General features: G+C 34.3%; 5 protein-coding genes and 1 non-coding gene across 8 annotated transcripts; 3 read left to right on the top strand and 3 right to left on the bottom strand.

Moving 5' to 3' along the window:
* Nucleotides 1–210: 210 nt before the first annotated feature.
* On the top strand, nucleotides 211–2470 carry AT5G39910 (Pectin lyase-like superfamily protein; the record flags this gene model as incomplete). The annotated part of the gene is made up of 8 exons (NM_123354.1): nucleotides 211–369; nucleotides 472–609; nucleotides 812–934; nucleotides 1086–1106; nucleotides 1189–1396; nucleotides 1498–1579; nucleotides 1674–1782; nucleotides 2189–2470. The coding sequence occupies 8 exons, from the start codon at nucleotides 211–213 to the stop codon at nucleotides 2468–2470; spliced, it is 1122 nt and encodes a 373-aa protein (NP_198807.1).
* Nucleotides 2471–2880: 410 nt separating this feature from the next.
* AT5G39900 (Small GTP-binding protein) lies at nucleotides 2881–5375 on the top strand. Its single transcript, NM_123353.4, has 3 exons — nucleotides 2881–3277; nucleotides 3414–4146; nucleotides 4226–5375. The coding sequence occupies exons 1-3, from the start codon at nucleotides 2957–2959 to the stop codon at nucleotides 5161–5163; spliced, it is 1992 nt and encodes a 663-aa protein (NP_198806.2). The 5' UTR covers nucleotides 2881–2956; the 3' UTR covers nucleotides 5164–5375.
* Nucleotides 5376–5522: 147 nt separating this feature from the next.
* Nucleotides 5523–5595, bottom strand: AT5G39895. The gene has a single exon. It is a non-coding gene; the product is annotated as a tRNA-Ala (tRNA).
* Nucleotides 5596–5611: 16 nt separating this feature from the next.
* AT5G39890 (2-aminoethanethiol dioxygenase, putative (DUF1637)) lies at nucleotides 5612–7612 on the bottom strand (the record flags this gene model as incomplete). 2 transcript variants are annotated; one of them, NM_123352.3, is made up of 5 exons in its annotated part: nucleotides 7102–7612; nucleotides 6896–7014; nucleotides 6676–6805; nucleotides 6336–6554; nucleotides 5612–5993 (listed from the first exon to the last, which is right to left on the bottom strand). In NM_123352.3, the coding sequence occupies exons 1-5, from the start codon at nucleotides 7337–7339 to the stop codon at nucleotides 5869–5871; spliced, it is 831 nt and encodes a 276-aa protein (NP_198805.1). In that variant the 5' UTR covers nucleotides 7340–7612. The 2 variants fall into 2 exon arrangements, with proteins under 2 accessions (NP_198805.1, NP_001330989.1); NM_001344309.1 differs by lacking the exon at nucleotides 5612–5993 and having other exon boundaries at nucleotides 6292–6554.
* A 1925-nt stretch (nucleotides 7613–9537) lies between these two features.
* AT5G39880 (uncharacterized protein) lies at nucleotides 9538–10995 on the bottom strand. Its single transcript, NM_123351.4, has one exon. It carries the CDS (start codon nucleotides 10915–10917, stop codon nucleotides 9826–9828), a length of 1092 nt encoding a protein of 363 aa, NP_198804.1. The 5' UTR covers nucleotides 10918–10995; the 3' UTR covers nucleotides 9538–9825.
* An 840-nt stretch (nucleotides 10996–11835) lies between these two features.
* AT5G39870 (hypothetical protein (DUF1216)) lies at nucleotides 11836–13293 on the top strand (the record flags this gene model as incomplete). Of its 2 annotated transcripts, NM_123350.2 has the most annotated exons (3): nucleotides 11836–12236; nucleotides 12567–13032; nucleotides 13220–13260. In NM_123350.2, exons 1-3 carry the CDS (start codon nucleotides 11871–11873, stop codon nucleotides 13258–13260), a joined length of 873 nt encoding a protein of 290 aa, NP_198803.1. In that variant the 5' UTR covers nucleotides 11836–11870. The 2 variants fall into 2 exon arrangements, with proteins under 2 accessions (NP_198803.1, NP_001331407.1); NM_001344308.1 differs by having other exon boundaries at nucleotides 12567–13293.
* Nucleotides 13294–13754: the final 461 nt, after the last annotated feature.

Genomic DNA, 13754 nt, shown 5'->3' with positions numbered 1-13754 from the left:
ACTAATTTTTGTTTTTTGTTAAACTAATATATATCTTGTTAGGTTTTAGCTTTATACATAATCTCAAAGAATCTAAATTTTCAACCGTCAAATAAAATAAAATCTTTCAATTTAACAAAGAATCATATATTAGATATTGTTAGCAAGATATAATTGAGATTTCTGTTTAAATAGGTTCAGTGTGCAACTTTGTTCATTGAGTAGAAGAAAATGGCAAATTTCGTAATGTTCTTAAATTTTCTTCTTTCTTTAACTGTCTTCCACACTTTTCAGTCAGTTCAGTCTCATTTTTCTCTCTATAATGATAACAACATTTTCAATGTTCTTAATTATGGAGCAATTGGAGATGGATTTTCTGACGATTCAAAGGTTTGTTTTCATTTTGGTTATATATTCTAGTTACATGTATTGATAATTCAAAGTATTTATAGAAATTATTAATTCATATTTCTTTCTTAATCACGGTTTCAGGCTTTCAAAGATGCATGGGAAGACACATGCAATTACATTGGATCTGAATCAATTATGGAAATTCCTGAAGGAAACACATTTCTTCTGCAACCTATTGAGTTTCATGGCCCTTGTAAATCCAAGAAAATCATTTTATCGGTATGCATAATCATATATATATATATATATATATAAATATTCAATATTTATTTTATTTACTAACAAGATTAAGGTCTTGATAATATTTACAAGTTTTTAAAGGGGATTTTGGTTTTTATTATTTTGAAAATCTATTTTTTTTACTATACAAGATTTTTGAAAATATATGCAATACTAATACATTTCATATTTTTGTTTGTAGATCAGTGGAAACTTAATTGCTCCCGAATCTCCATATGAATGGAAATGCAACAAAGATGATTGTCATCAGTGGATCGAATTCGCACATATAAATGGACTTTATATCGATGGTCATGGCTTGATGGTCAAGGAACAAAGTGGTGGTCTCTAGATTGCACCCAATATCAAAAAGTATGCCCTTACCCTTTTTTATATTTTTTCCAATGTTGATCAGTAGCACCATTTATTTTATTTTCTATTCATCTAAACCCATTTAACTTTTTTTTTCTTTATAGGCATGTCTCAAGAGACCAAGGGTATGTAAAAAATCACTGAACAATTAAGTCAATCATCTCTCATATTTAAGGTTATATAAGTCGTTGCACAAATTTTTTTTAGGGTGTGGTTATATCACATTCGAGTAATGTGCATATAAGCAACATTATGGTGAAGGACAGTCCAAATTTTCAAATGTCGTTGGAAGATTCGAAATGGGTTATTGTTAAGCAACTCACCATAACCGCTGATGGTGATAGCCCTAACACTGATGGCATTCACATTCAACGTTCTCAGAATGTTATCGTATACGATAGTAACATTCGTACAGGTGATTCATCATTGATCTTTATACTGTTTTTTTTTACAACAAGATCGAATAAGATGTTTGTCTCTCCTAGTTGGGTTAGAGTTAACTGTTGATAATTTTAGGTGATGATTGTATATCTATTGGTGATGGTTCGAAATACATTAATATATCACGGATCTCATGTGGTCCAGGGCATGGAATAAGGTACTTCTCTTCCATTGGTCTGGTTACCTATTTCAACTTTAACTATGGTCAAATTAGTATAAGTGATGTGATCACGTTATTTTTCCTAAACAAGTATCGGAAGCTTAGGTCGATATGGAACCAAGGAAACGGTCGAAAATGTTGTTGTTCGAGATTGTACTTTTAGAGAAACAACTAATGGGGTTAGAATCAAGACATGGCAGGTAAAACTGATTTGTTTGTTTTTGTACTCCCTAATTTATATATTGTTGTTAAAGTAATGACAATATCATTTTCCATATGTTTGTATTATTTAGGGAGGAAGAGGGCATGTGCGAAATGTTTTATTTGAACGTATAAAACTACATGGAGCAACCCGACCTATCATCATCGACCAATTTTATTGCCCTCATTCACAATGCAAAAACCATGTACGTAAATTTTTCTTCTCCTTCTAATGATTTATGAGTACCTAGTCCTTAATATCTATCTACTCAAGTGTTTTAAAATAGTACTTTACCAAAAGTATTAGGTTGGTTGTCATTTTTCGAAACTATTTCATAAAATTAATCCACATTATTTCGTGAGTTATGTATAATAAATTGATGTTTAATTCATATATATGTACAGACGAAAGCTGTGGAGATCAAGAATGTAATGTTCAACCACATACATGGAACATCAATCAAGAAACCCTTTGTGCAACTCCTATGCAGCAAATCAGTCCCATGTAGAGATATATTCATGAACGATATTAACATTCACGACGAAAACGAAGAGGAAGAAAAGAAATATCATAAATCATTGTCTCGCCACGATGATCATCCTTCTGCTGAATGCATCAATGTTAAAGGTGAATCTAATGGTGTAATGAAGCCAAAACTAGCTTGCTTGGAATCCAAAAGACATTGATTTGTCTAAAACAATTTGTTAGTTTATTTATTCTTTTCTTGTTTTGATTAGAACTATACTATAATGCTTGTGTTTTCTCCTTTTGATTTATTTTGAGAACTAAAATAGTAAATTAAAATTTGTGTTTTGGTGAAAAAAATTCAATTTGTATAACTAAAAAAATTAATAAACTAACTTATCATCAAAAAAAAAAGAAAATCCGGTTCGATTAAATTACTCAACATTAACATTGATATTGTGAGCACATGACCACAAACTCAATCGATAACTAAATTGAGCAACAATTTAACCACTAAAATTTTTGTTGCTAAAATAGTTATGAAGATAATGAATTTATCAGCAAATAAATCCGGTTTGGTTAAACCACTCAACAATAACATTGGTTATTGAAATCCAACTGATACGGTGTCGTATTACCGCAGAGATGAATTTTAACTTCTTCGTGTTGTTGAGCTCCAATCTCACTATTACGCAAAAAAAAACCAAATGGGTTCAATGTACAGAGCATCTAAAACCCTAAAATCATCGAGACAAGCATTATCAATCTTGTTCAATTCACTCAACTCCAATCGACAAAATCCGACATGTATCGGATTGTACCAAGCTTACGGTTTCAGCTCTGATTCTAGACAAAGCTCCAAAGAACCCACCATTGATTTGACCAAGTTTCCTTCAGAAAAGATTCGAAATTTCTCCATCATTGCTCATATTGATCATGGGAAATCTACTTTGGCTGATCGTCTTATGGAACTTACTGGCACAATCAAGAAAGGTCATGGTCAGCCTCAGTATCTCGACAAATTGCAGGTACTGTCTTTACCTCAAAGTTGATGTCTTTCATTGTCAATGTTTGAGAATGATTATAGTTTTGAGGTTATATGTTTGAATTGAGTAGAGAGGAAAATGAGGGTTAGTGATATCTCAATAAAGTTTTGATTTTTAGGTAGAGAGGGAGAGAGGAATCACTGTGAAAGCTCAGACGGCGACCATGTTCTATGAGAACAAAGTAGAAGATCAAGAAGCGAGTGGTTATCTTCTGAACTTGATTGATACACCGGGTCATGTTGACTTTAGTTATGAGGTTTCTAGATCTTTATCAGCTTGTCAAGGAGCTCTTTTAGTTGTTGATGCGGCTCAAGGTGTTCAAGCACAAACAGTGGCTAATTTCTACTTAGCTTTTGAAGCTAACCTTACTATTGTACCTGTGATTAACAAGATTGATCAACCAACTGCTGATCCTGAGCGTGTTAAAGCTCAGTTGAAATCGATGTTTGATCTTGATACAGAAGATGTGCTTCTTGTGTCTGCTAAAACCGGTTTGGGTCTTGAGCATGTTCTTCCTGCGGTTATAGAACGGATACCTCCTCCTCCTGGGATTAGTGAATCGCCTCTACGGATGCTTTTGTTTGATTCTTTTTTTAATGAGTACAAAGGTGTCATTTGCTATGTTTCTGTTGTTGATGGAATGTTGAGTAAAGGAGATAAGGTTTCGTTTGCTGCGTCGGGTCAGTCTTATGAAGTGTTAGATGTCGGGATTATGCATCCTGAGCTTACTTCTACAGGAATGCTTCTTACTGGACAAGTTGGTTATATAGTAACCGGTATGCGAACCACGAAAGAAGCACGTATTGGAGACACTATCTATAGAACGAAAACCACTGTTGAGCCTCTTCCAGGTATTTATTTTTTGTGTCTTGTGCAACTCCAGTAAGCTTCTTAAAGCTCGCTGACTTGAGTTTAACTTGTGGAACCTAGGTTTCAAGCCGGTGAGGCATATGGTGTTTTCAGGCGTTTATCCTGCTGATGGATCTGATTTCGAAGCACTTGGTCATGCCATGGAGAAACTGACATGCAACGATGCAAGTGTATCAGTGGCAAAGGAAACAAGTACAGCTCTTGGAATGGGATTCAGATGTGGTTTCCTCGGTTTGCTTCACATGGATGTATTTCATCAGCGGCTTGAACAAGAATACGGTACACAAGTAATCTCCACAATCCCTACTGTTCCTTACACATTCGAATACTCAGATGGAAGCAAGCTACAAGTGCAAAATCCAGCTGCCTTACCATCAAACCCCAAATACCGAGTCACAGCTTCTTGGGAGCCAACGGTAATCGCCACGATCATCCTTCCAAGTGAGTACGTTGGAGCTGTTATCAACCTCTGCTCTGATCGAAGAGGTCAGCAACTAGAATACACATTTATAGATGCACAACGAGTTTTCTTAAAGTACCAGTTACCATTGAGGGAAATAGTAGTGGATTTCTACGATGAGTTGAAAAGCATAACATCAGGTTATGCTTCTTTTGACTACGAGGATGCGGAGTACCAAGCATCTGATCTGGTGAAGCTCGATATACTCTTGAACGGGCAAGCAGTTGATGCGTTAGCCACTATAGTTCACAAGCAGAAAGCATACCGTGTGGGTAAAGAACTGGTTGAGAAGCTTAAGAACTATATAGAGAGGCAAATGTTTGAAGTAATGATACAAGCTGCTATTGGTTCAAAGATCATTGCAAGAGACACAATCTCGGCGATGAGAAAGAATGTTCTTGCAAAATGTTATGGAGGAGATATAACTCGGAAGAAGAAGCTTCTAGAGAAACAGAAAGAAGGGAAGAAAAGAATGAAACGAGTTGGTTCTGTTGATATTCCACATGAAGCTTTTCAACAAATACTCAAAGTCTCTTAGTAGTCCTCAAGAGAAGACAAGACATGTAGTTTATGAAATGAAAGTTTTGGGGATTATAATTCTTTTTGTTTCTTTGCTGGAATTTACTGTTTTTAAAATTGTCCAGCCACAAGTTTTGAGGTTCTCACGATTTAAAACGTTGAGAAGAAATTTCAGTTTTCTCATAATAATGATGTCATTAACCCAAAAATTGCTGATTAACTGTGTTAAAAAAAAAAAAATGAATTTTGGCATGGAAGCCTTTTCTGTGTTGGTGAGGGGGTTTTGTGCTAATATTCAAACTGATGGGATTCTTTTATGAAGAGTGTAAAATCTTAGTGGTCTTTTTGAAATTTAAAATACTTAAGTGGAAAAATAAATGGAGATGCGGGGTATCGATCCCCGTACCTCTCGCATGCTAAGCGAGCGCTCTACCATCTGAGCTACATCCCCTTTTGACAACTATTTCAGCTTATGGTTTTATATATAATAAAAAACGCTATAATAAGACAAAACTTGTAAGGATCTTTGACCAAAACACAGACTACAGCATTCCGACAAAGGTGTACTTGTTGTTCTCTGTTATCTAAATAAAATAATAAATACTAGATTTGTTCTTCTATGTACTTCCAAAAACCTCTTTTTATATGCAACCAGAAATCAAGAAAATACTCTAACAGAACAAAGAAAAAGAAAGGGTTTTTTTTTTCTGCTATGCTTCCACATTCATTCTTTGATGGTTGGTCCACTATACATCAATGCAGTAACCGTTAAATCCTCTGGCTTCTCTTCCCTCTCCTTCAACCATGCATAGCCTTCCTTCTCCTCCTCGGCAACCACGACTCCATCGACTGAACATTCCAAAAAAACAACACAAAGATCTCAAACTACTAAATAGGCAAGCGTGAGCATTTGGTTTTCTACAGTTCGATACCGATATTTTAGGTTTTGGGAAACAAATCCAAACTAATAACAAAATATAAATAATATCAACATTGATTCATATTTTGAAAGTATTTCTTCCATATATACAAGGTCATTCAGCTGGTTGGTGTGGTTTATTTGTTATCAAACTCTTTTTCCCTATTCAGGTTATTATGAAAATCAGCTCGGTGTTTATGTTCAACCCTACTACAGTACTACTAGTAGCTAGATTCTAACACAAATCATAGAAAAAGTTTCGAAAACTATACCCGAGAAACTAGAGAACGGATAATCGAAATAGTAAGTACAATGACGTCCTGCGGGATCAGAGTATGGAGGACCAATAACATCAAGAACCGCGCAAGCCGTTTTCGCGGTGAAGCAATGCATATTCCCTCCATCAGCCGGGTACAGTATAGAAGTATCACAAGGTGCGGTAAAGTCCGAATCTACTTTCACTTTCGCCAAACGAGTATCTGAACTCGGCTCTACATTGATCCAAAAACAACAACAACAACACATGTTAAACAATAACATAGTCAAAACACTAATCACAGTCATCTCCGGGTGATGTACAAATACAAATTCTGGTTGATGTACTATACTTACGGGGAGAATCAGGGACCCAATCATAGGATTTGATATGCATTGTACCAAACAAGAGCTTACTAAACACAGTCATCTCCGGGTGATTGTGAAGAGGGATAACACCAGATGGAGGTAAACAGAAAATGCAAATCTTGTTACACACAAAAACAAAACAAAACCAAATAAGAGATTGAAGAAACCATAAAGAATAGACCAATTCAAGATTCGTTAAGATATATACCGAGAATCTATGACATGCATAGATGTGAAGATACGTCACTAACGGAGATCGTCCGGTCACTGTAGATCGAAAATACGACATCTTAGGATTTACGCCAACATCCTCAGGCTTGATTTCATCTGATTAAGAGATTAAACAATGAATCATCAACGAAGTTTCAACAACCCACTAACCCACCCAAAATTTCAAAAGGATCAAAGAATTACCCAAAACGGCTCGAAGCATCTCAATGTTTTCTTGAGAAGGGACGGTACCAGATTTGCCATCAGCGAAAACTTTCTTACAAGTATCGAATAGTTTTTGAACCGGACAGATTAGGGTTTTCTTACTCCGTCGTTGGATCTTCTTACGTGAATTAGAACGATTCTCAGGAATATTCCCATTTGGATTCGTTTTTGATAGATCTTTCCTTACTCGTCCAGACATAACTGTATCAGTTCCCATCAAAACCCTAGTTTTCTTTCTCCCGACCAAATCAAAAACAGGACTTGCAATCTAAAAGTTATCGAACACTGTTCGATTTGTTTGGTGGATTAAAATTGAGAGAAGAGGGCAAAAGAACAGTTTCGGGAAAAACGAGGAGAAGGTGAGAATAAAAATAGGAAAGGATTGGATAAAAGAAGAAGATAGATTCGAAAGAGAAGAGAAACCAGGGGCCATGTTGTTGTTTTTCTTCGTTAAGAGAGGTTTTTCTCTCTATGGGCTGGTTTAATTTCCAACGGCGGGTTTTGTTTCATCACTAAACACAGTTTTTTTAAATATTATTATTGCCCCTTAAATCATCCTTTTTTGAAACATTTCGGCAATGAAAATACAATGGGGGTAAAGTATGTGTAAATGGTAAAGCTAGAATAATAAATATAAAAATTTAATAATGATTTGGTAATACTTAAGATTTATCTTAATTAAAAAAAGTGGAAAAAAGGATTGACAAATGGATTATATTTTAATGTTTATAACTTATAAGTTTATAAGGTCCGATATGGGATACATGCGAATTAAACGGCCCAACACAACATGAAAACAAACTTGAAGAATATTTTGTCCAGTACATGACGATGGTTTTTTTGTAGGGAATGTTCCGTAATAAGGCACTTTGGGAAAAAGTTTAGACAAAACAGGTATTTTCCAAGGTTGAGATATTTTTCTTTGTTTTTGGAGTGAAAATAGACCATTATACCCCAAATAAACTGAATCACGAAAAAAGAATAACCGGTCATTGGTTTTGGTTTGTAATTGTGTGTACCAAACACGTGTAGAATAATGGGTTAATTCGGATCAAATGAACGTGGTAAGATTTGCAGTTTAAATAGAAGTTAATGAGAAATAATGACCGTCCGATCATATAACAATTAAACGATGATCACATGATGTGCAAAAGCAAGTCTAACTGATGTATTCACCCACTCGCCTAAAAAAATTAACAAAGTTAAAAGTTTGATATTATGTACTCTAAGGTTTTCTATTGACTAATCACATTATAATAACCAATTATATCAACACAAATGGATAAGTCAAATTACTCTTTTACAACTTAATACCAGACAATCAATGTTGAGTAGCAGTAAGAAAAGTTAAATCAATATCCTAATCTGGCCACAGGATCACCTAAAGCTCTAGCATCCAAGCTTACATATTATTTCTTAAATCAATGATTTGATTTCTTCCAAAATGTAAGATTAAGAAATAGAACCTTTATGTGGCTTTTTCCTTGAATTATCAAACACCAAGCTGTGCAGTCATGTATGGTCGTGGACATTGATTTTCAATTTTGTAACGACACATACGCTGCAACCAAAATGTGTGGTTGTCCATTACGGATTGTCCAAGTGTTGTAGTCCATATGTTCATCTTCTGTCCAATAGAGAACCTCAAGTACTGAATTTCAAACAAACTGGGCAGAGAAGTTATCAAACATTATCACAGAATTACGAACAAGATCTCTGAAGTCAACATGACAAAACTTTACCTTAGTTGTTCCGAAATTCTTGAACTTTTCTCGAAGTAACCTCAATTGAAATTGAAATTGAATTTGGACAGTACGAGTTAAGGGTTTTTCAAGCAAAGTAAATCCAAATCGATTTAAGAAATTGCAGAGATTTGGAGGAAATGACAAGAGAATTGGATTTGGTGTTTTACGGTTGAAAGAGCAAACGAGAGTGTAGTGTGAAAAGCAGTGGTGGTGGACAGTGACGGAGGAGATGGATATCTCGTCGCCGGAGTCCCCTTTTCGAGAAATTGTAATTTAGGATTTTTTATTGGATTTGGATTTTTACGATTCTGGAAAAAAAAATTAAATCACAAAGGCAACTACAAAATCGTGGCTCCGTAAATCTGAATTGGTTTAGTGAAAATGGATTTGATTTGTTTGGTTATAGAAAACCGACGATATGAGGGTGAACAAGTAATTTTAATTATTCAAAGTGCCTAATGATTTTTAAGTGCCTAATTACGGATAAACTTTCAAAAAAGTGTCTAATCACGTAATATTCTCTTTTTTGTATGCATTAAGGAATTTTTATGATAGTTTTGGTTAAGACTAATAAAGATTAAAAAGTAATGAATAATGATGATAGATGAGAACAAATGAAATCTCTTTGATTTGTCATCGTTTCAAATAAATAAAAATAAAATGATCAATAGTTAACGTGATGTAGATAGAACTGTTAGATAGATTCACTCATTGCCCGGATTTGATCACCCTATAGGTAAAATATTTATCAGCTATTAATTCGAAAGTGAGCCCATTAATTAATATGTATGCGATACGAACGTTATTTATTAAACATGTTGCAACTTTTACATAGTTACATATAGACAAATAACGCACGGCATTTCCCTTCCTTCGTATTTTGTCGAAAAACAAACACATTATATTAATAAAGATGAACTCATGGCTTCCTTCCTCTGTTGTGAAAAAATGGATAAAATTATGCTTCTGTCGAAGCAAAATGTTTAACATGTGCCCTGTTCAGTGACCTGAATCCATCATCTCCGGCGACTTTCATCTTTCCCGCGGCATCGTATTGAGCTTTACCTCCAAATCCAACATTGAAGAAATTTTTAAATAAAGGAGCTTGAGCATATAGTTCCCTTCGAATTCCTTTTCTTCCGTGAGCTTTGGCGTCCAAAGAAGCATGAATAGCAATTTTTTCATCGGCGAATTCGCCTGCTGGTACTTGGTAAAAGAGTTCTCTTCGGTGACCTCCAAGATAACCATTAAAGAAGTCAGAAAACTTATCGATAATGGATTCAAATCCTTTTACGTCAGCACCAACGTGAGAATCCGCGTTGTATTTAGCTTCAGTTAGTTCTCTTCGGTGAGTTTTACCTCCTAGATAACCACCAAACTTCTTGAAAAAACTTTTGAAAGCATTTCTTACTTTCTCACGGTTTTCTCCAAGTGCTCTTGCGTGAAGACCTATTTTCTTCATCTTCTTATTCTCAAGATTGTTAACAACATTCATGAAAGCATTGATCGAATTCTTGAAACTTATCATAGCGTGATTGAGCTTTTTCGCTTCGTGAGCCGTGATCTTTGCATCAGCCTGGTAATCATGTTTGGCTGATATCTTTACAATAGTTTCTTTAATTCGGAGAAACCCTTTTGTCAAATCAGCATAGCTTTTCTTTAGCTTCAAAGAAGTTTTCTTATTGACTTTACCGCCAACACTAGCTTGCGCAGCAAGAATTGCCTTGTTCATCAGGGTGTATCTGGTCTTGGCAATTCCTAAAACATCTACAATGGGATTCTCAAACTTGTAGAGGCTCTCGAGGTATGTCACGTAGCCTTTGCACATTGTGAACATTGCCTTGAACTCAGGGGTTTTCGGGGCAGACCGCTCTTTTCGGTTTAGGATCTCAGTGATTTCGGTAAAAGGTAAGGTCTGGAGTTCGGATACTGTTTTTGGACATGCTGATTTTCTCGGTGTCACGGGAGGAGCGTGACCGGAAACGGAAAGGAACACTGAGCCGAGGGCTAAAACAAAGGCTAATGAGAACAACAGAGAGATCCTTGCCATGGTTGTATTGCTTATGGCAAGGCAAAAATTGTTAAAAAAACAATCCCTAAAAGAGAAAATACAATACGAAGGAAGTGCGTTTTGATTTGAGATCTAGGAACCCTATATATACTTTGTTCTTTTAACTCTTATAAGCTAATTATAGGACACATAAATGGTTACTATAAAATGAGAAAACAGAAAGAAAAGACAGAGAGAGATTCATGGAACTCGGTTACTTTTTTTTCCTTATTAAGAATTTTCTTAAATGAGAAAAAAAAACAAAATACGGGATATCAGTTTCAAACAAACGTACGTTTCCTAGGTTAACAATAATATTTCGTTACCTAGTTTCTTAACTTTTAAGGGTAGACACCGAGATTGGCTTAGTGTACATAGTGTAAACTGGAATTGTACGACAATAATCGTGTAGGGCAAATGAATTAAAAATCGTGTAGTTTAAATGAATGATAACAACAAAACATTCATTTCGATTTTCTCTTCGCTCTCGAGCTCATCTTCGTTTCTCTTCGATTGAGCTTCCATTCCTTTCTGTTCAATCTCTAATTCTTATCAAATATATATATGCACACACTAATTAAGTAATATATATATATATATATATATATATATATATATATATATATTACTTCTAGATTGTAATCATAAATGCAACAATTTTCTATAGACCATAATATAAGTATCAATTTTATACTGTCACAGTGAATGTATACACATTGTAGACCTAAGGGCAACAATTTTCTTTTGCATTTACTCCAAAAGAATGTAAAGAGGAGAACCACTAGGTCCTTTGCTATTCTTTTTTTTTTTTTTTAATCTCTATCCACCAGTTTTCCTCTTAAATAAATTCTTTGTTTTCATGATTCTAAAGATAGAGTCCTTCATATTTCTATATATGAGACTTTAGAGTCTTCAAAAGTAAAACAAAATTGTCAATCTATGTTTCTCATACAATGCCTAGATTTCAACATTTTCTCTGTTTTACCATCCTTGTTGCAACCATAACCTTTTTCAAGGTAGCTTCAGCTCACGTGAAAATTAAACCTGCTTTACCGCAGATTGAAGATCCATTGACCGTAAAAGATGTCGAGTCTTATACCATAAAAGTTGTGACAACGTTCCTGGTTGAGCTTGAGAAGGAATGCCCCAAAACAGAGAAATTTAAGGTATTTTTCGAAAAACTTAAGGCGTATTCCAAGTACTTGTGCCCAGTCTCTAAAGCAAAAGGCTACAAATCTGACATGAAGGCCAAGGCCGGTAGCCTTTTCGAGGCAATGTCAGCCCTCATCTCCGTTAAACACAGATCTAAAGAAGGATCAGTAAGTGACTTATTTTTTTTTTATTATGTCCATCAAACTGGAAAAACTCTAAAAAAAATTATTCGGAGGTTTATGTGTATAATATCAAACCATCAAATTAAAAAAAAAAATCAAATTGAAACAAATTTATTTTTGAAAAACAAATTCAAATAATATCTTCATTAATTGGTACGAAAATTGAGTTAGTATAGTTGAGAAGCCGATCAGATTTTCTTTCAGTAAATAACTATTCTATTTTTTTCATACTATTGGTTACTTTTTATTTCAAAAATCTCTTACTAAAATGAAGTAATGGCTTAACAAACATTTTGTTTCCTTCTGCCAACTTAGGTGAATAAGAGTCTACAACGGGAAAAAATGGAAGCCATGAATACCATAAATTTACTGCAATCCGTTGGTGAAAAGATTGCGGGTGGGAGAAGTAACAAAACAGAGACTAATGGAGTCGCGAAACTAACTGTAGAACAACAGAAAGAAATGAAAGATGGAATCTTGAAATGGCTTCAAGTAATTACTCGAATCGTAAAGACAAACGTAGAAATAAATTTAAAATCTTCATCAAAATCTCAAACGACACAAGAAAGCAAAGAAGAAAAATCTTCAACACAAACACAAATCAAAAGAAGAAGTGAAAGAGAATATGCTCAAATCACAGCGTTACCGAGAGGTAGCCGCGTGACAAATAAAGGAAATATCAATGGTATCTTAAAAAGTGCTAGAAATTCTCCAAAGGAGATTGACGATCATGGGAACAAAAGAAGAAAACCAAAGAAGCAATATAAATTTAAAGAAGGAGGTAAGAAAGTTACAAGTAGAAGAAGCAAAATAGAGAGTAGCAAAAATGCCTAATCGGTTAAAAAAGTGGAAGTATACAAGTATATAGATTGTACATAAAGCTCAAAGAGAAGTAATGAGACGACCCATGAAAGTGTTTTTGGGTTTAATATGTTTTCATTTTTTTTTTTCCTTTTTTCTTTTTGTAGACGAGCCGAAACAAATAATTAAAAAAAAGTTTCAGAATTAAAAATAAAAGCGAGAAATCTCACATTATTAAAAATCAAGCTCTTACATATGAAGTATTATATTGCAAATTTGCAGTGAAACTATTGAGTTGCTAGCTTTTAGAAATTACAGATTATTAAAAGAACATGGAGACAGATATGGAAAGGGTCATCAAAACTTAGAGCGGAGGGTCCAATCAGCCATTTAGCCCACATGAAGTAATAATTATTAGGCCAATCTCAATGTCTTGAATCTTGATCCATGTGTGTCCCTTACTAGCATTTATTCTTTAGAGTATATAATATTTTTTCAGTTCTTTTTTATTTGATTTTCTAGAAAAAAAATTATTTCAAAAAGTTTGATTTTTTCCTAATTTCTATGCATAATTAGCTTTATATTTTCTATTATACCCTTATTTATTCTTTGCTTTTTTTTTCAAATTTATTAGAATAAAATAAATCAAGATTAATTATCATAATTAAATAAAAGGTTAAAAATGTCATTTTAAAGTTTACC

The sequence above is a fragment of the Arabidopsis thaliana genome, chromosome 5 (genome assembly GCF_000001735.4).
Source record: "Arabidopsis thaliana chromosome 5, partial sequence".
Classification (NCBI taxonomy): domain Eukaryota; kingdom Viridiplantae; phylum Streptophyta; class Magnoliopsida; order Brassicales; family Brassicaceae; genus Arabidopsis; species Arabidopsis thaliana.
Note: the sequence above shows the minus strand (reverse complement) of the source record. Positions and strands in the feature narration are given on the sequence as shown.